The 20843-nt window shown below is 31.5% G+C and overlaps 1 protein-coding gene across 3 annotated transcripts in view; it reads left to right on the top strand.

The window, feature by feature from the left end:
* The first annotated feature begins 4664 nt into the window (after window positions 1-4664).
* LOC131854874 (myelin expression factor 2-like) overlaps window positions 4665-20843 on the top strand; it is a 255111-nt gene continuing 238932 nt past the window's right edge. For 2 of the 3 annotated variants that reach the window (XR_009358080.1, XR_009358079.1), the window contains exons 1-8: window positions 4665-5071; window positions 5875-5935; window positions 6314-6440; window positions 7060-7188; window positions 7552-8820; window positions 9367-9502; window positions 9903-9965; window positions 10939-10984. Coding sequence is in view for 1 of the 3 variants with exons in the window: in XM_059206054.1 (XP_059062037.1) it covers window positions 4894-5071; window positions 5875-5935; window positions 6314-6440; window positions 7060-7188; window positions 7552-8820; window positions 9367-9502; window positions 9903-9958 (1956 nt within the window). In the remaining 2 variants the exon portion in view is untranslated. Of the gene's footprint in view, window positions 5072-5874; window positions 5936-6313; window positions 6441-7059; window positions 7189-7551; window positions 8821-9366; window positions 9503-9902; window positions 9966-10938; window positions 11367-20843 lie in introns of those variants that run through there. The other variant, XM_059206054.1, reaches the window with a different exon arrangement.

Below are 20843 nucleotides of genomic sequence, written 5' to 3'. Positions count from 1 at the left end.
ACATAGAATTATTTTAGGATTAGGTACAAATCAGGATTCTTACTGGGAATGTGTGAAAAGTCAAAACTCAATGGGTACCTATTTTTATTCTTGTAGTAGGTATCTAGAAAATATAGTATTATTTTATTAATATTATATAATACTCTCTTATCTGTGTTATCTCTTAATGTGGATGAAAAACTTTGACACAGTTTAATCATAATATACTTGGACAATTCACACAGCGCCACCTAGTCCCAACCTAAGCAGGGCTTGTGTTATGTTTACTAGACTGATAGAAATGTTTATATACATTTTGTTTCCAAATACATATACAATGTACAAAGGAAACTAGACCAGACTAATACAAATAAACATATTCATGAATACAAATGTTTGCACCGTGCGAGGAATCTAACCATCCGAAGTAAGGCGATGGCACTGAGGCCGTCAAGTCGTATATAACATGATTAGGTGATTGAAAATATCTAGTATTATTTTATTAATGTTATACAATATTGTCTTATCTGTGCCTTTAGCATTATCTAACAAAGAAATAAGAATAACATTTATTTCATAAAACTTAACTTAAGTAACATTGTAACTATGACTCCACATTAGGCTATGCCTGTATCGTGGAAATCAAAGCAATTTTGACAGTTAACGTTATATTGGTACGGCGATCATCAGTGTATGTAATAATTTTGCATTTATAAAAGACTTTCTCAGATAAGAGTACTATTAGACAATTATTACCATTTACCATACTAGCGTTTTGTATACTTAATAAATAATATTAATTTTATTTAGCTAAAAATTCTTTTTTTCCTGTAAATTTTAATGTACGACTGTATCTATTTCATGTCTAAAATATCAATTAGTTCAGGAGTATCTTATTAAGAGAATGTATATTTTTGATGTAGGTTCACTAGCAATATTTCGTAATTTTATTCTAGATATTCAAGTTCTAAATTTTTTGTATTTTCTGGATCCTTTAAATATTTATTTATTTAATACCGTTATAAAACTTTGAGAGAATAAAGAGGTAATAGAACAAGTTAAGCCATACCTTACAACATGTTTATTACCAACATGCGGCAGAATATTACCTTCCATTATTATAAAGTTCGTTGTACATAGGAACGAAAGCTATATTCGAGATATAGGAATAGTGAAAATTTACAATATATTTTCATTTAAGTGCATATTTGTTCTGATATAAAATTATACAAGTATTTTAATGTTATATTGTATTATTTTAGATTTGAAGTCACATATGTAAGCCGGTTTGGCAAAATTAAATATCCTAACTAGGAAGGAAAGGAATTGTTAGTGATAGGGACTTTTTTTTTTAAAGGTGATAATGGAATGGTACACCCGCCTGCGCTAACGGTTTACGCTGGCGGGGCACCAGTGGAGGATGATAGGATGAACATGAGGTCAGGTCAGTTGGCCCAACGTGACAAATTCACCGGGAATGTATCACGATGGTTTCCAGGGGGAACCGCGTGGATGTCGATCTGACATGGTTCATTGCTAGCAATGGGAACATTAGTCCATTACTAACAATTCCTTTCCCCCCAGTGATAGGGACTTATATCCCTCATTACTATATAAAATATATACAATATAAAATAGTAGAAACTATCATGGTTATTAATGCATGTATATTATGGGCTAACTAACCCCACTTCGTTAATCCTACCGTCTTCCACTGGTACCGTATCAGCGCAAACTGTTAGAGCGTTATCAGCGTTTAAAAAACTTAACTGGTCCACATTGGGCGCCAGTGTTAAGATTATTTCGCAATTATACACTTTTTAAGGTAAAACAATTGGATAATAATATTTACAATCATAATTTTCAATATACTATTATGAACGAAAAGTACAGGATGCACTACAATCTCTGTATATGTATTAAAAACAGTTTTTGTCGATACAGAAAATATTACAGGATGAATTGAAGAAAACTTATACAAGCGCTGTGATCAACCGACGATAATTTTCGAGTATGTAGCTGTTGTAATATCTCTTTATTATTTATCGGACTATTGTACTATCTCGTTATTACGTTAACTACAATTATGGCTTATTAATGAATGTATTGTTTTAAAAAAGAGGCCATCTCTAACCATAAAATTAAGTTAGATTTCTAGATATACAAGTGAACTAAAATTTTAGTTTGTTATGCTTGTAGATTTTACGCCTGACTTCAGTCTAAGTAGATATACAAAACATTTGTAAATATGTATTTGTAATATATATTATGTAACTACTGTTTTTACAACAGTAATATACATCTATGCATACCGTTACGACTGTTATCCCAGATAGGGTAATCAGAAATATTATCAACTGTCGATTTTGTGACTATCGCAACAATAGCATATTAATTCAACATGGTAGGAGATTGCCTACTGTCGACTCTAGGGTATTTTTTTGTTTTGTTAATGTTTCCTTCACCGGAGTGTCGTCAAAAATATAAATTGACGCCAAAAATATAATTGAATTTTCTTTGATGTCAGCCAGATTTGTATTCCCGACCTCTTGGATTGAAGTTGGGGTAGTAATCAACTAAGCTATGACGCTCTCAACTACATAGTAACAGTATATGTGGTATAATATTATTATCTAATTCAATTGAGATCCATTAGCTTGCGTCTAAAAGTTTTTTAATATCCTACGCTGCATAACATTTACCGTTAGGTTCTACGGCTAGACTTGGATTGGATTGAATACTCAGTCGCAAAAGTTTTATTCTATCATGAACCAAGTCTTTAACTAAAGTAACTATTTAAATTAGTTTTTTTAAATTTTATAGCTATATTTTCTTGAAGAAATAGGTGTAAAATTGTTATGACTGCATATTTGTAAGCATATACGGAAAGATAGCATATATATTTATAATACAATATTAATCTAAAAACTGAAATGGACAGACATCGCTTAGTTCCATTATCATAATATCGTAAGAGTCGACCAAGTGGTATAGAAGATAATAACAAAAGCAAACGTCATTTCAAACTTGCTTAGTAATAATAGCTCGCTGATACTCTCCTTATAAAGAGGTACCTTTGCTCAGCAATGAGTCGTTAATGGGTTAATATATTGAATAATTTATATCAACAAGTGTGTTTAGTACGTATCATGTAGGTAATCGAGGAAAAGAGGGGGAAAGGCGGTTGATTTGGACTGATGACTTCATTGCTTACAGTGTACCATGTTAGTTAGATTTCTACGCGGTTACCCTTGAAAAAACGTCGTGGTAAATTCGTGGTGATTTTTTTACGACGGGCTGATCTGACCTATACTCATCCTATGGTGCCCTGCCAGCATATACCGTATAGCGGAGACGGGTGCACCATTGCATTATCATCCATTAAAAAAAAGTAGGCAAAGATTTCCTTCCATTTGTACGATAATTTTTTTAAATTCGAACCGGTAGTTCCTGAACCAAAGAAATAAACTCTTCATAACATCAGTATAAGTAATAATCACTGTACCACATTTTAGACTAGTTTTACTTTGTTAATTTTTATTAATACATAATTACCTACTTAGAAAATACATGGTTACCTGAACTATGTATTTTCTAAGTAGAAGATTATGTATTTACAACAATATGTAAATATATCATTGTCTAGTATATATACCTATCATGTAAACTCTGCTTTATAGTCAGCGCTACCTGAGAGGTAATATGATGTTATTTAATTTTATTTATTGTAAATAATAATAGAGTATAGATAGAGCGATATTTTCTGGCATATCTTTAGCTTCCACTGATTGTGTAGTATCGTGAGCAAAATAACATTGGAAAACATGAGTCTTCACATTATCGTAAACGCATGCGGTATGAGTTTTTTATTAGTTAATAATATACATAGATTACATGTTCGTTACACATAAACAGAATACGTAATATGTAAAAGTTGTACGGTTGCTAAGATGGCTCGATAATACCTAAGTGTGTAGGTACAATGCAGGTTACTTTAACAATAGGTATTACAAATTATTAAAAAGTTTTAAATTGTTCAAAAGTTTTCAGTCTCGTAAACCTCTCTAAAGCATGCTGGCCTCGAAGATAAGAACAATAGCTAACGCACTTGTTCTTAGTTCACATATTATAAATTCTTATATGGTGCAGGTAGGGCAAATATCTCTCACAATCTCGTTCATTTTTACTTATACCATCATTGTGGCATTATCAGTCTATGACGCTGAGAATTTAAAGGAACTATGTAAATGTTACCTACATTTACATAGTTCCTTTAAATTCACAGGCAAACAAAAGGTCATCATGTTAAAATTTTTTTCACAGTAATTCATCGTAGTGGGTGCAGTCGTTTTGATTGGTTATTGTAAAATAATAAAAAAATGTTAATTATTTTTTTTTTTAAAGAAGTATAAGTATACTGTTTATATTTTTCTGAAAATACGTGATTTTCCCTTTGTACCCTATTTAGATGCGAGAGGCTTATACTCAGAACAATAATGTAAACTTTAGTTTTTGAATTAAGACGACGACATATACTTTATTAGTGTTACCTCTAAGTATTGTTCTCCATCTAAGATCATAAATGACAGTAGCAATGCGATTGACAGGTCGACTGACGGCATGAGTGTTCTGCGCTACGACTGATTCTGATCTGATATTGTATTTTTGTTTTTATTTACTAATACCTCTCAGTTTGCTCTTTTAATATATTATGTTGTTCAAATAGTTACCTCGTTTATAAAAATTGTATTACTTTTTTTGACAAATTTGTGGTTTTATTGTGGAAATTTAAACATACAATTAAAACACACAGCTATGATGGCTGTTATTTCGCCTCGAACATATTGTATACAAGAGGAGTCTTAAAACGTTTTTCTCGGTTTACACATTTTACTAAAATAATAAATACTTAATATGGCTTTGGACGACGAGCAAAATAACAAAATAGTTGATACTGAAGTTCCTGGAAATATTGGTGAAAATGATTGTGAAATAGTTGAGAACACAAATGACACAGTAAATATTGATCTCACAGAACCAAACGAAGCCGAATTAGCATCGAATAATATGGAATCAAGGAAAAGGCGTAAGAGTAAGTATCATTGTTTTTACTAGTTTATTTGGTGTTAAGAAATCGAGTTATCTAGTTTTATTGTTCAGTTTTGGACTGTACAGACCTATACTTTTCTTATTACTTATTATTTAGTATTTTATTTGACAATTCCATACAAAGAAATCACACTTTTTCTTTATTCATAGTCAGTTACAGGGTTTGGTCAATTGTAGTCAAGCTTCGGACACTAGGATCTTATTTTTAATTCAAGGTTACTGGCTGTTTTCATTATGTCAAATTTCTAGAATGAAACAAAATGAAGGGCTCTTTTTTCTATGAAGTTTATTTTCTTTTTATTTATCATTTAAATAATGGTTTTTACTATTAATGTATGTACTTTATATAGTAGAAACCGGTTTAGTTTGGTACTCGATGGTGTTGTGTAAGTTTCTCAGGGTTGTTTATTATAATAAATTAAAATTAGCTATTAACAATAGCCCATAAATTATTTAAAAAACATATTAATTTATACCATATTGTATTCCATTACTTACACTCTATTTTGAGGAGATTAAAAACATTGCTCCTAAGAATATCCTTCAATTCTTGTTGCTGACGGGTCTAGGTGGAGGAACAATAGATCTATGTAGGTCGCAGTGCTACAGGTCTAAGCCCCTCACAATAACCCAAATCTACTATTTAAAAAAAATAACACCAGTTGTCCAGTAGCTAAAACACAAGCTCTGCTTAGCTTGGTACTAGATGGTGCTGTGTGAATTGTCCTGGATTTTTGTCACTATTACTACTATGTACTAATAATGTAATAATAATACTATGTTCAGGTAATGGGAATATATCAAATGCAGACGACATGTCTGAGGCTGGAGAGCCTATATATAAAAGGTAAATTTTTAATATTCATACATTATTAGTATTAAAGGGTACCAAGTTGAAATTAAATGCAGTGAAAGTTTTTTTATGGTAATGAATTATAGTATTTCATCTGATGGTAAGTGTGAACTATGGTTATATATATACATGTATAGTACCAAAGATATATATATATGTATTGTTCTTAGTTAATTTGTATTTTAAACAGTTTGGAATTATAATGTGTAATACATTATAATTCCAAACTGTTTTTAAAAGATTAATTTTTTTTAATTAATTCATAGAGTGTAAAAAGCTGCTAATTACATATATTTTTTAAATTACTTTTTATTTGTGAATTAAGGTATATTGTATACATTATTTTTATGGGTTTTATTTAACTTTTAACAGAGACAAGAATGCCGATGATACCTCATGGAGTCAAGGCAATGTAATAGATCTATATGGGTTGAAATTAGAATATTTGAAACAGTTGAACATCACACCTCCTCTTACTGAATGGGTACATGTTAAGAATGTAAGTGTGTTATTTTCTATGCACAAATGAGACTGTAAAATTAATAATTTAGTATTATCTATATTGTTGATATAATGTTAATAATTGGAATATTCAAAGCTATATGCATGCATCACTAAAATAAATATCTAATAAGTATTTAAAAGAGTAAGTTTCTTGCTCTCATTTTTTTATTTGATGAGACAGCTTTACTAATGAACGGTAGATAAAAAAAAAATAAGTATGGACTATTCAAGTGCTTAAATTTTTGTTTATTTGAATAAAGAATTTTGTATTCTATTCTATAAATATTTAAACCACTGTTTAACAGTGAAAATTTCATTGATATGGGTGAGACTTTAGTTTCCTCATAACTTTGACTTTAAGTCTATATATACTGAGATAAACTTTGCAAAATGGGTCTCCTCTAGGAGGTAGTAGGGGGTACCTCTGTCTACCTATTACAGCCACCAGGCAGCTTGCTTTAAAGCTGTGTTCCAGTTTATAAGGAGTAAAGTTACAGGATAAGAAGCAGGACCACAGAGACAATTTACATATGTTAGTCTGTAAGGTATTTATAAGTTTCATTAGTAGCATGAAATAATAGGGCTGGGCAGTTAAATATTTTTATTGTCAACAGTTCAGATGTGACAAATCGGAATTGAAGGAGGTACTGGAGTTCGCTGGACACGTTATATACTGTACTGTTACGCACGGTAACAACAAATACGCCAGGGTTAGGTATAGTCATCCCTTAGAAGCAGTACAGGTGTGTAGAATAAATATATTATTATTATTTTATTTGGAAAAGAATTGAAGGTTTCATCAATAAATTCACAAATAAATAAGCAAATGATCACTTTCGGCCGGTAAATCTAAGTGTATACAGTTATAAAAATATTAATGTAAAAAGAACTTAACTTTAGAAATAATATAATTTAAAATGATTATATATTTAATATACTTTGATAGACCTTAACATTAAACATTAAATATACATGTATTTTAATTTCTAATCTAGTTTATTTTATGTATTAGGTTTATGGTGTATAGAAATTCTATAAGTTTAAATCTAATTCAGGTCAAATTGCAGAATAGAAATACAGTTTTCATTAAAAGATTATTGTTTCAGGCTATATCATTGTTAAATGCTCAAAAATTTTATGGTCTTCATTTAAATTTAACTATGATTAAATGTCCCCATGATACAGTTATATTACCAAAAGGTCTCAATAATATAGGCACCGGTTTAGGAAATTATGGTAAACCTTTGAGAGACATAGTGAGGGAATATGAAAGGTTTAAGAATGAACAGCCTTCACTAATTAATAAATCTTTATTTATGTTTGTGGAATCAAATGGCGAGCAAAATGGTAATGATAATAAACCAAAGGAGGAGAGTACTGATAATAATGGAGCCGAAGCTGAATCTGAGGCATTTATAAAAGAAAACGCAATTAATAATTTTGTAATTAAGAATGTTGATGAACTAAACAATATTGAAACGGATTATGATAGTGATACATCTGAAATAAAAAGTATCAGTAATAAAACGAAGAATGCTAGTAATTCTATTAGCGAGTCCGATGAAGAGCAAAATGACAAAAGCGAGAATAAAAATAAAGGGCCAGATAAAGCAGATGACACTAAAGTACAAAATTTTGGCAACAATCCATCTAACTCTATGTTACAATTCATGTCTAAGAAAACTGGTGATTCAAATCACTATTCACAGACACAGCAGAATTCCTCTTCTGCAGCTTCACATTACCCCCGGTTTCCCCAAATTGGTCCTACTGGGTCTATATGTAGACCTGCGGGAAATAAGAGTGGGGGTAATTGGCCTATGACTGGACCCATAGGAGCAATGGGAGGCCAACGTAGTTTTATAAGTGGTCCTACGGGCTCAATTAATATTTCCAATAGCCATTTAAGTGGTCCTAACGGTTCCTTGAGTGGTCCAATGGGTGGCTCTAGTGGTCCTCAACATGGTCCATTGGTGGGTTCAATGAGTACTAATATGCGTGGCCTATTGAGTGGTTCAATGGGTGGCCCTATGGGTGGGTCAAGTGGCCCATTGAGTGGTCCTATGGCTGGCCCTAGTGGTCTTGTGGGTGGTCCCATGGGTGGCCCTAATGGTCCCGTAGGTGGTGCAATGGCTGGGTCTAGAGGTGGCCCAATGAGTGGTGGTATGAGTGGTTCCATGGGTGGCCCCATGCCTGGTCCCATGGGTCCTCGTCCTCCCATGGGACCATTAGGTCCAGTGGGTGGTCCAATTGTTCCGAATGGTCCAATAGGAGGCCCTATGTTTGGTCCTAATCGTCCTATGTCTGTTTCAAACTGGTCTATGTCTGGCCCTGGTACACAAGCATCCTCAAGTTCTACAATACGTCTTCAAAATGTAAGTATTGATTATATTTGTCAGCCACTGTGGTCTAGCGCCTTACTTCCGACGTTCGCGGGTTCGATTCCTCGTACACTGCAAACTTGTATTCATGAGTATGACTATTTCTGTCGGTCTGGGTATTTTACGTATATTATGTATATATTTATAATACAAAAAAATGTATTTGATTTCTATCAGTTATCTAGTACCTATGACACAAGCTCAGCGTAGCTTAGCATTAGATGGCGCTGTGTGAATTATCCAGGGTTATTATTATTTTACATTTTAAGTTTGTGGAGTAATTCTCATTACCTCTTAATTTTTTTTTTGTTAATTATTCTCGATACTAATAATATTTATAATGTTACTTTAAATTTTAATAAAATTATATATGTATGTCTGACTGACAGTGTTTATTATCTTTTCTCAATAAAAATATCCAAAAGAACTTATTAAAATTTGACGTCAAGAAAATATATTACTATAAAAACTCGTTCAAGCGGTAAAAATGTCCTAAGTAAATAAATGAATTTTTATTTTAATTTTTTGATCACTTTCTAGCTGCCACTGTCGACTACGTTTGCATTGTTATCTGACAAGCTTGCACAGTGTGGTCAAGTGTTGTCATTACAGTTGGTCTCTCCTGGCTGCGCAGTCGTGAAGTTTAGTCTTTCCAAGCAAGCTGATGTGTGTTTCCGTATCCTTTTGAATTTTTTATGACAAAACTTTGAATTTATTAGCTATCTGCGAGTGAAAGTCTCGCTAAAATCTGTTCAGCCATTTCTGAGATTAGCAAATTTTTTTATGACAAAACTTTGATTTTATTGGCTATCTGCGAGTGAAAGTCTCGCTAAAATCTGTTCAGCTATTTCAGAGATTAGCAAAAACAAACAAAATTATTTATTTTATGTTGAAAATCAGTGTAATGTGAAATTGCAAACAGGCATTTAAATTTAATTTATTTATACATATTTATACAAGAATTTTAATGAAACTTAATTTATAGCTTATTAGTGGTAAGTCGTCCCTATTTAACTCGAGTGGCCCTCCATGTTCCCAGCAAGGATTTAATGAGTTTCCTTAGTAGAATCTTCCAGAACGCTTCAACAGGACCTGTGTGGAGGGGCATGTTATCGAGGCGGTTTATTTGTGAATTGACGGTGAGGAATATATTTTGTTTAGTCTCTACTATTAATTTTTTTTAAAGTTTATTTTAAAATTTACGTCCACTGCACATTCTGGGGACGAACCATGTCACTTGGGAATGTGTCTTGGTGGAGTCCAGATGCGTCTGTCTGTCTTTCTTGGACATGTTACGGACAACCTTGTTAAGGCATTGACCTTGCAAGGCCATGACACGTAGGAGTGAATTATAAAATCTGTGAAAAAAAAAACAATCGGGCAAAGGAGTTATCCAGAAATGAAGTCACATATTAAGGAGGATGTTGGAGACCAAATGTGACATTGTGCTGGAAAAGGTAGGCCCCTACCACTCCTTCTATATCAGAGGAGTGGGAGGGGCCTAAAATTCGTCATACATTTCATCGTTATATATCATACATTCATCGTACATTCCATAATCTATAGTATACCAATAAATAAAATTGAAGTAGCAGTTTATAATTTCAAATTAATAGCTTTTCACAAAATTCATATGTATATCATTCTCATTCATATCAAATAATTCATTTTGACAAATTTTGTCTGTCTGTACTTATTAAACTCTGAAACGACTAGACCGATTTTGACGGAACTTTTACTCGTAGTTAGCTAATGTTATGAGTTACTTGGATACTTTTATTTTAGAAATATTATTTATTTGAATAAAGAAAGAAAGTGTAATTCCACTCAGATAGGAGTAATAAGAGTTGTCAACCCCTAAAATTTTTTGACATCTTTGGACAATTTATTTTAAAATTTTAATGTGGCATTAAAAATACATATGACCCTAAATTTTTATCCATTATTTCTACATTCTACCATCAACCCCTAGTTTTTAAAATTTCAATTTATATAGTAAAACAAACGTTGTATGTACTAGGCCTAGCTCACCGCGCAAAAGTAGTTATATGTAAATATGTTATTTATCTACTCATTTATTATAATTTATACGTTCTTCTTCTATGTCTGTAGGATTTCAAGATTGTCCAGTTAACAGTTTTCTTCAGACCAGCAGGACGTAAGTATTTAAACAAGTATATACAAGATCTAATGTTAAGTATAATTGTATAGTAACTTTAAGTTTTTTTATAATTGTAAATAAAGAATAGAAATAATACTTAAGTTATATTAGTGTTTAAGTGTGTTGAAATAAAAACTAGAATCGATTGTATGAAATACGATTTTAAATGAAACCTTGATTCTAGAAGGAAATACATTCCTTCTTAAAAGACTGACATCTGACCTGTGATTCCAGATGTTGCAGGTGTTCATGGGTATAGTAATCAACTTATGTATACCTATGTAATAACTTATAGGAAGGTCTACTTTGATATTTTCTAATGCAATTCATTACTGTTCTTTTTTTAAGTTAAGCCCTTATTTTCCATAGACTGAAGGCCCATGCCCTTTGTGCGTTTTATTTTTTTTTGTCCATTTTTTTTTAAACTAAAATTGCTAACAATAATTATAGTATAACTTTTTACAGAAAAAAAGAAGTACAAAAAGAACACTTTGCAAAAATGTTAACAAATGACGGCCTTAAACTATGGTCTAGTGGTTTAACATGACGTGGACGTCGCCTTACTTTCAATGGTCGCGGGTTCGATTCCTCGCACGATACAAGTATTTGTAATATATGAGTATGACTGTTTGTATCTGTATTTACAAAAATAAATTAAATAGAATCAGTTGTCTAATACCCATACAAAGGCTCTGCTTGCTGTGAAACTAGATGGCGCTGTGTGAATTGTCCTGGGTTGTCATTATTATTATAGGATAAAGCAATCACATTTTATTTTATATCCAATACAATGTCATTGGATCGGAATTAATTTCCATAATTGACTAATTTTAAATTTGCTGCAAGATGTTGATTTGCCACTGTGATATATACCTATATAAAAGTTTATTGAAATAATATGAATAGTTTAATTTAGTTTTTAATTTATTAATCATATTATTAATGTATTAAATTATGACGATTGTAATTTTTTTAATTGCAATAAGTAATATTAATTTTAAGTGACTATTTTTACTTAATAATCAATTATATAGTTTATAATACTACAAATAACTGTTATTTTGTCAATAAAGTCTGTGACTCTAGAGGGGCTTGGCTACTCTATAGGAAACTACTAACGGTATATCATCCTTCTCCTGCCTCCAGTTGAGGATGATAGGATGAGCATGAAGTCAGGTCAGTGAGGCCACCATAGAGAAATCAACTTCTATTGTTGATTAGCTACTAATTTGAATTTCAAATTAAGAATGCTTAAATTTTATTTAGTTAATTGTATTACATATTTATAGTGCATTAACACTTATATTCTCTTTATAGTACCTATGATCTTGTACATGATCTTTAGAACTATACTTTGTTCCAATAGAACTTACGAAAAAGGTAAACAAAGAGGTCACTAACTCGACCAAAGACAATTTAGTGATGTCCAAAAGTATAGAGATGCAAAAATCAATAATTATTTTTTAATAGTGTAAAATGAATTCGCTTCCACTGTTGTCTGTTTGGTTAGATCTTTTAAACTACGTAACGGATATTAATACAATTTTAGCAATAGATAGAGTGATTGAAGAGGAAGGTTTATATGTATAATACATGTACAATACGTGCGACGCTGAGGCGGTTAACTAGTTTTCATTATTTCCATTAATGTATTAAATGTTTTGTTTTTGATTATACGTCATTACAAATAAGTTAAATATTATAGACATGTCATAATTAAAGTTTGAGAGACGAAATAAATGTTATAGAATGAATACTATTTTAACTTATTGAAACATGAATAATACATCTATTATTTGTTATTGTTACGTATTATTGTTATTTATATTAAATACATTGTGATAATCTATTAACTTAATACAGTGCTTATTCCATATTTTTGACTATAAAATGTCTTATGTAAATTGTAATGTTACCTTTTATGTAAGTTATGTTGGAACGGAGTATACTTAAGTATTTTATTCATACATAATTCTACATTTATAATATTATTCTAAGATTTATAATTGTTACTAGAAACTAGTGTAATTAGATTGTAGTTTAGATATAATCTTGTTTAGTTTTTATTTATAAGAGATATGTAGAGTCACATAGAGTTCGTTCTTCTTGTGATGAGACAGCTTACCGAATGAGCGGTAGATTAAAAAAAATAAGTTTGGCAATTCAGAAATGGTTAAATTGAAGTGCATTTGAATAAAGTATTTTCTCTTCTAAGTTCAAATTCGTTTTCTTTTATGGATGATAATCGAATAGTATATGTTGGTGGGGCAATAGTGGAGGATGATAGGATGAGACAAGCTATAACAGGTAATTGTGGCATATTGACCAGTAATGAACTATGATGGTTTCCAGTCTTTCCAGCGCAGCGTGGAGGTCTGTAATAAATTCAAATAAGTAATTAAGATCATATATCGTAAAAAAGGTACAACCTTTAATTATACCGTTTAATATTTTCTGTGTGTTTTTAAGCAAGTGGCAAATAAACAAATAACAAAAATATATGTTTTATTTTGCCTAGACAGCCTGAAAATTGTCCCTCAAATCCAATTTTAAATAGTAAACGCAAACTTAAAAATATATTCATGGAGGACACTTTAGCCAGTTATTTTATTATATAATAACTTAATTATTTTATTATATATATTTATAGTTTAGTTGTATAAGTATTAAAACCTTCCCTCTTCCATAGAAAATTCCAAGTAAAATCTAGAGTTTTAGCGAGACTAACGAACAGCAATTAATTTATATATATATAGATTTATAGTTTATTTGTATAAGTATTAAGGTTTATATACACAAATACCACAATTACAATTATACAATGATAGCTAAGTACCTACATTAATCTGTTTAATGTACCGGAAGCCATCTAACAATGTATCGACTGTGAAATTCAATTGCCCATACCAACATACGTATACCTACATAGTTATACTAACATAGGTATATACCTACTGAGAATTTCAGTATTATATTCTAATATATACTAGGTATTTAGATAGAAAGATGAATTTTTAATTCAGTAATTACAGATATATAGCCTACACAAGTTACAGAAACATACATGAACAAATAAAATATATAGAGGTGACATTATGTGTCGTAAATGTGTATAGACAACCAACTCTGCATAATGCTATAGATAAATCTGCAGCGTTGATATTCTGTTAGCTCCAACACTATACTACTACTAATACTTATTGTTAATAATATACATGAATATGTATTAAATTTCGAGCTCTTTAATATGTGAAGGCAATTGCATATTATAAATTACTATTTATATAATTTACCGTTGTGGGTACCATTTCTCAATAAAACATTTTTTAAACTGCTAATAAATAAACTAGTTTCGAAAGTCAAAATAATGTATCTGTGCAAGGGATTGTATTATAGGTACAGTCGATGCTAAGATTGATTTTGTAATCTATACCAGTAAATAAAAATGATGTCATTTCTTCACAATAACAAAAAATTGCGGATGTTTATATTCTTTATTCTTCTTTTTTATTTAAAAGAATTTTCGGTTTATTAGCGGCCAGTTACATATTTCAGAATTCCAGTGTGTATCTCGACCGAAATATTCAGTCAATATTTGAACAAGAGATTATGCGTCTGAAGCCTATCAGTCAAGTAAAATATATATTACTATAAATATGTGGAAGATAAATTAACAAACGTGTTTGTTGGACCAGTCGAACATCTGCCGCCGGCAGCAAACTGCATTGGCATGATTGGAAAGCCCTCAACAGACTGCGTACCCAGGTAGGTCGCTGTAGGTACAACAGGTATTGCAGTCTGGGAGGCTGCGTCTCCGGGTCTACGTCCTACGTCTTCCGTCTATGTCCCATCTGACGTTCCCTTTATGTCCAACGTCTTGCAGGAAAGAAAACCTGAACAAGGCATTGTAGTTGCCGAGTTCTGGTCAAAACATACTTAGGTTTTCTGTTGCGGGATAGTAATATGATGTCGGTTGAGACGATGTATATTAGATACAGATAGATAATTGACAAAATGTACATAAAAATATTTATCTTATATACTAAATAAGTTAGGAATATATAAGGTGGGGTGACAGTTGGGGCAGTGTTTAGTAGACAATATTTAATTTGTCTTATTTATGTATATCATAATTGCAAGTGTTACATTGATGTATCTAGGTAACTGTATTAGGATTGATACATTCAAAAGCCCTAATATCGGGCTACTCGGACAAATACTCCAATAGACTATTGCTATTGAGTAAAAACAACATATGCATTATGAGTAGGGCCCTCACAGGAACAACAACAAGGCCTGTGTACAACAAAAATCTGCAGATTCTGCCAAACTGAAGAGGAAGCGGCACTACAAACCTATGTGGTTGTAACCCACTCATGCATAAACGTAATATATTTGGAAATTTTACACTTTATCTTGAGGAGATAAAAACATCGCTTTTAAGAATATCTTTAAATTCTTGTCCTTGACGGGTCTAGGTAGCGAACTCTGAAAAAGGTCTAGCACAATAGATCTATGTAAGTCGCAGTGTCAGGTCCTAGCACGTGACAATAGTCCAAACTCCCCAATAAAAAAAAAAACTATCCCATGTTTATCAAAGAATCGAGAGAGAAACAAACATGGTTAGGCTTAACCACGGATAGCAGGAAAGTACGAGTAAAAATAGCTCCAATAATTATGAAGGTAAACAAATTAAGACTTAATTGCTTTTAATTAGTGATGGGCGTTATTAATTTCCTGAAAGTAGGGTAAACATTTCAATTAAATGTTATTAAATTTTTTAATTTAATATATTTGACGGCCTCGATGGTGTACCGGTTTAGCAGAGCACCTGTGAATGGATCGTTTAGTTTAGGAAAGAAAAAAATCTAATATAAAAGAGGAACAGAAAAAATTGTTTATTGAAAAATTTCTAAATATATTTGACACAAAAAATACGACATTCTCTATTTAAAAAAAATATATACTAAAAAGAAGAACGTGAAACCTCAACAGTATCTTACCTGCAATAGTCGCGAATTCTAGGTCGCGCGCTGCCACGATAAACATTTGTATTCATGAGTATGATTGTTTGTATCGGTCTGTATTTTGTAAATGTATACATTTTATACATTTACAAAAAGTGTATTTAAGTATATCAGTTGTTTAGTATCCATAAGCTCTGCTTAGCGTGGGACTGGATGACGCTATGTAAATTGTCCAAGGTTATATTATTATTTATAGCCATAACTTTATGTATAGAAATTTCTAAGAATTTTAGATTTGAAGAATTAACAAGGGTTATATTTATTGTGTTTAAATAAAGATGCAGAATTTATTACAAATATTTTAAAAATAAATAGTACGTGACATATTACAGTGACTGACAACATTGGAGGGAAGCCTAATACTAAAGTGAGAAGTATAACATTCTGTTTCTTTTTTTTTTTGGCTCCGGCGGTTTGTGTTGCCATTAGCCATTTTCTAGTTTGTTTTTTAAAGTGGGAATTCGACGCGTGTTACATTCTGTTATAATGTGACATCTGTCATTGCAGTTATTAGAATGCGTTCTGAACTTATATTTATAGATAGTCACGTTCATCTTAAAAAAATATTATTTTTTTGGGTAACTAGTGCACATTATTTTTACCACCCCTCCCTACCCTTACCATTCAAGATTATTTAAAACTCAATTATTGGATTTCATTCTAATTAGGTCAGTATAGATGTTGACATATAGGAGGAAAATAGCGTTATTTTTAATCTCTCTTGAATTTACTCGTAAAATTCTATATTGGTACCCATGCGGGTCTTAAAGAACTGAGACTTTGATTCTTGACAAAGGAAATCAACTTTTTAAAGAGAATTCGACTAATGAGACCTTCTTAACGCCATTGATATTATTATATATACTGGCTGCACCCGCGACTACGTCTGCATGGAATTTAACTTTATTTTTGTAAAATAAAAGAATTTTCTAAAATAAAAATAGCCTAAGTTACTCCTTATTATATCAGGTACCTGCCAAAAAAAGTCCCGTCAAATACGGTCCAGCCATTTCAGAGATTAGCCGGAACAAACAGACAGACAAAAATTGTTTTATAATAATTTTGGTGTATGTAGGTACCGTTTCTGTATTCATATGCGTGTAGTAAAAAACTGTTATTTCACACATGTTATTTCACATATTACAAACAGACACTCCAATTTTATTTATATGTATAGACTATGAGATATTACGATTGTAGTAGTTGTTCCGACACTTGTTGATAATGATAATTGATAATCTATGGGATGATAAATAAAAGATACGTCCCGTAGTGAGCGCTTGATGTACTCTGATTTATTGTATAATAATATATTTATAGTAAAATGATACTTACGTAGAAGTGATAATTTATGAGTATATGATTATTATAGTACGGTGTTCCGTACATCAATACCTAGAAGGAATACTCATTAGAATATCTACTATAAGTTGTGCGCGCGGTTTTAGCCGCGTGAAGTGACTGTTTATAATTTCAAACTAAACAGCTTTTCAGTAAATGAGTACGTACGGTATAAAAATCAAATAATGAATTTTGAAAAATTTTGTCTGTCTGTCTGTTTGTTCTTGCTAATCTTTGAAAAGGCTGCACCGATATTGACGAAATTTTTACTCGCAGATAGCTAACGTTATAAGGAGTAACTTAGACTACTTTTATTTTTGATTTATTTTAAATTTACGTGGACGAAGTTACGGGAAACAGGTAGTTGTAGGTATATATAATATAATATCATGAAAACAAATTGTATTGTAGAGAATCAAACTTGCTACAAAGTAAGAGAGTGGTAGGTACACACCACTGAACCATGAAAGTTGTCACAATAAAATCTCGAATATAAATTGTATTCGCATAGGAGAAATAAATCTGATCGGATCCCGTTCAGTCTAGCTGTATTTCCGGAAATCGCCAATATCGTATAAAATGACCGCGAAATGGCCAATATCTGGTAAAGATATAGTGGTCAATTCAGAATTGACACATTCTAAATTTGTTCTAAAAATACAGCGCCATCTAGTTGTAAATGAATCTGAGATTTTAATACACATTATATACAGCTATAATGGCAATATGGCATACTGGCAGAGGTATCCGTCGCATAAATATATATACATATACTAGCTGACCCCTCAAACGTTGTTTTGTCATATAAATTATAATCACTATTAAAAAATAGGGGTAGAAGTGTGAAAATTTAAGGTTGTATGTATTTTTATTGCCATTTCATAAAATATGTCCAAAAATTTAAAAATAAATGTTAGAGGTAGATGACCTTTATCACTTAATGGTATGAAAAATAAATAGTAGATTTTCATGAAATTTTAATATGCATATAATTAATTCTCTCTGGTCTAACTATCGGACTTAGACCTTTCAGAGGAGTATGGTAATTAACATTGCGACACGAGATTTTAATATATAAGATGTATATATTTACTATATTTTGTTTATCGGTTTTATTTCTATTTCTGAAAATACAATGCCATCTAATTATAAACTAATTTAAGATACAGATTTTAGTTAACACGTAGAAACATACTGTAATATATTTCATAAGGCTTAGTGGTTTACAGCTCCGACTTAGACGCAAAAGTCGAGTATACAAATCTGATCGACAACAAAAATTTATCTAAATTAATATTTTTGACTATCTTTCGGTTGATGGAAACACCGTCAACAATTCAAACTTATACCCGGTGGACTATGTTTATGTTTCCAGCATTATGCTGAGTTGTGGTCCACATTGAGTCTGTTTTGTAAAGTGTGTAAATTGTTGTTTGTATTTTTTTTTGTCATTATTGTTTTGTCAAGACAAGTCAATAAAATTCTATTCATTATATTATGTACAGGTATATATTATATTATGTACTAGATACTCGCTCCGGCTTCGCACGGGTGTCCATGTATTATATATGTATATCTCCTTCCTCTAGAAACACTCTATCTACTTAAAAAAAACCGCTTCAAAATCCGTTGCGTAGTTTTAAAGATTTAAGTATACATAGGGACGGACAGACAGCGACAGCGACTTTATTTTATACTGTGTAATGATAATGATATTTCAATTACTACTACATTTGTATGTAATTAAAACCGAACACAAAGCGCTTGTGATCTTTCCCTTTGACTGTATCACTTGTCGCGTTTCATGTGAGGCATGAAGTACTCTTGAAACAATATCTATACACAGGGCTGGATCACCATTACGCAGAGAAGGCTTATGGGCCCCGCATCGGCTAGGGGCCCCGCACGCATAAATAATTGAAAATGTTTCATAGAGTAAAAATTTTATATACTAAAGGATTTTTAAGAACGATAGTTTATATTTAATGACAGTAATATACCAAACGTGCTTCATCTCGCGGCGTTGCTTGCATTGAAAAATCCTTGTTACTCGCTGTTTATGTAGCCGTTTGTACGTCTTCAACTTTTTTTAAATCGTACTTGAGTTTCGATAATTTCTATGGTTTAGTGGTTTTAGCACGCCGCCTTAGTGCCGATGGTTGCGGGTTCGATGCCTGAGGGTTCATGGGTGTGATTATTTGCATAGTCTGGATGTTCTATGTAATAATATCTGTAATTTACAATAAAAATATTTATTTTCCTATCAGTTTTGATTAGTTTAGGACTAGATGGCGCTGTCTCAATTGTTCAGAGTTATCATTATTCATATACTATGAAACAAATACAGTACAAACAAAGATTCCTGAAATCTATATTTTCTTTTTATAATGTCATAGTATGTACAGAGATACATATAAAACTCTTTAATTTCTATATTATCTTTATCTTAATACGTGAACCAAAAGTTTTGTACCCCTTACGAAAATTACGCGACTGGAGGAGGAATTTCGGACAGTTTATATAGAGAAGGAGTGCCGAATGCTTATTATCTCTGATCAACGCGACGGTTGACTGGTAGATAATGCCATCAGGCATTAAGTCCGCCAGGTATATAATTTTGTGTGACAAAGAATAAATAAATAAAAAAAAAAAATGTAGGTAAACCATCAGATGGGCCGTATGCCTGTTTGCCACCATAGTAGTGTAAAAAATATATCCATAGACAATTAACTCAACGCCATCTAGTTCCACTGTAAGTAGATCTTGTGTTATGGGTACTAGATAACTGACGTAAATACTTAGATATTTTTTTGAAAATACAAACATAATATACATAGAAAACAACCAGACCGATACAAACAATCATACTCATGAATACAAATGTTTGCACCGTGCGAGGAATCGAACCTGCGACCATCGAAAAGCGGTGTGCTAAACCACTAGACCACGAGGCCGTCAATATATAGTATAGATCTATGAATATTTTCTGTATTAGTTTATATTGAGACAGTGTACGTTTAAATATCCATATGTATTAACTTTATTAATGTGTTCAGCGAAGTTTGCTTTGTCTAATCTAATGACGCATAAGACATTTACGCAAAACTTTCCAACCGTCGCCGTAGTAGTTTTGTTTTCAACTTTGTCTGCAGTTCATTCCAATTTAATAATTCCAAAGGAGTTGGAATAACTTAATGGTTTTTAAAACCAAATTGAATGTCTCTCAATAGTCTCACTAAATATACTCTTCGTTTTAATTCATAATACTTTCACCTCAAATAGTGTAATGTAATACAAATATTAAATTAAAATTATTTATTTGTGTCAGATGTAATAATAATAATAATCTCAGGACAATTCACACAAATCCCTCTAGACCCAAGTTATGTTACCTAAAGTGTGTGTTATAGGTACTAGATAACAGATACAAATACATAATATCGTAAATATATACATATTGTACATATAAAACACCCAGACCGGTACAA

Source organism: Achroia grisella, unplaced genomic scaffold (genome assembly GCF_030625045.1).
Source record: "Achroia grisella isolate CSIRO2021 unplaced genomic scaffold, CSIRO_AGI_Agris_v1 utg1248, whole genome shotgun sequence".
In the NCBI taxonomy this organism is placed as follows: Eukaryota; Metazoa; Arthropoda; class Insecta; order Lepidoptera; family Pyralidae; genus Achroia; species Achroia grisella.
The sequence above is the reverse complement of the archived record's forward strand: the minus strand, read 5'-3'. Positions and strand labels throughout refer to the sequence as shown.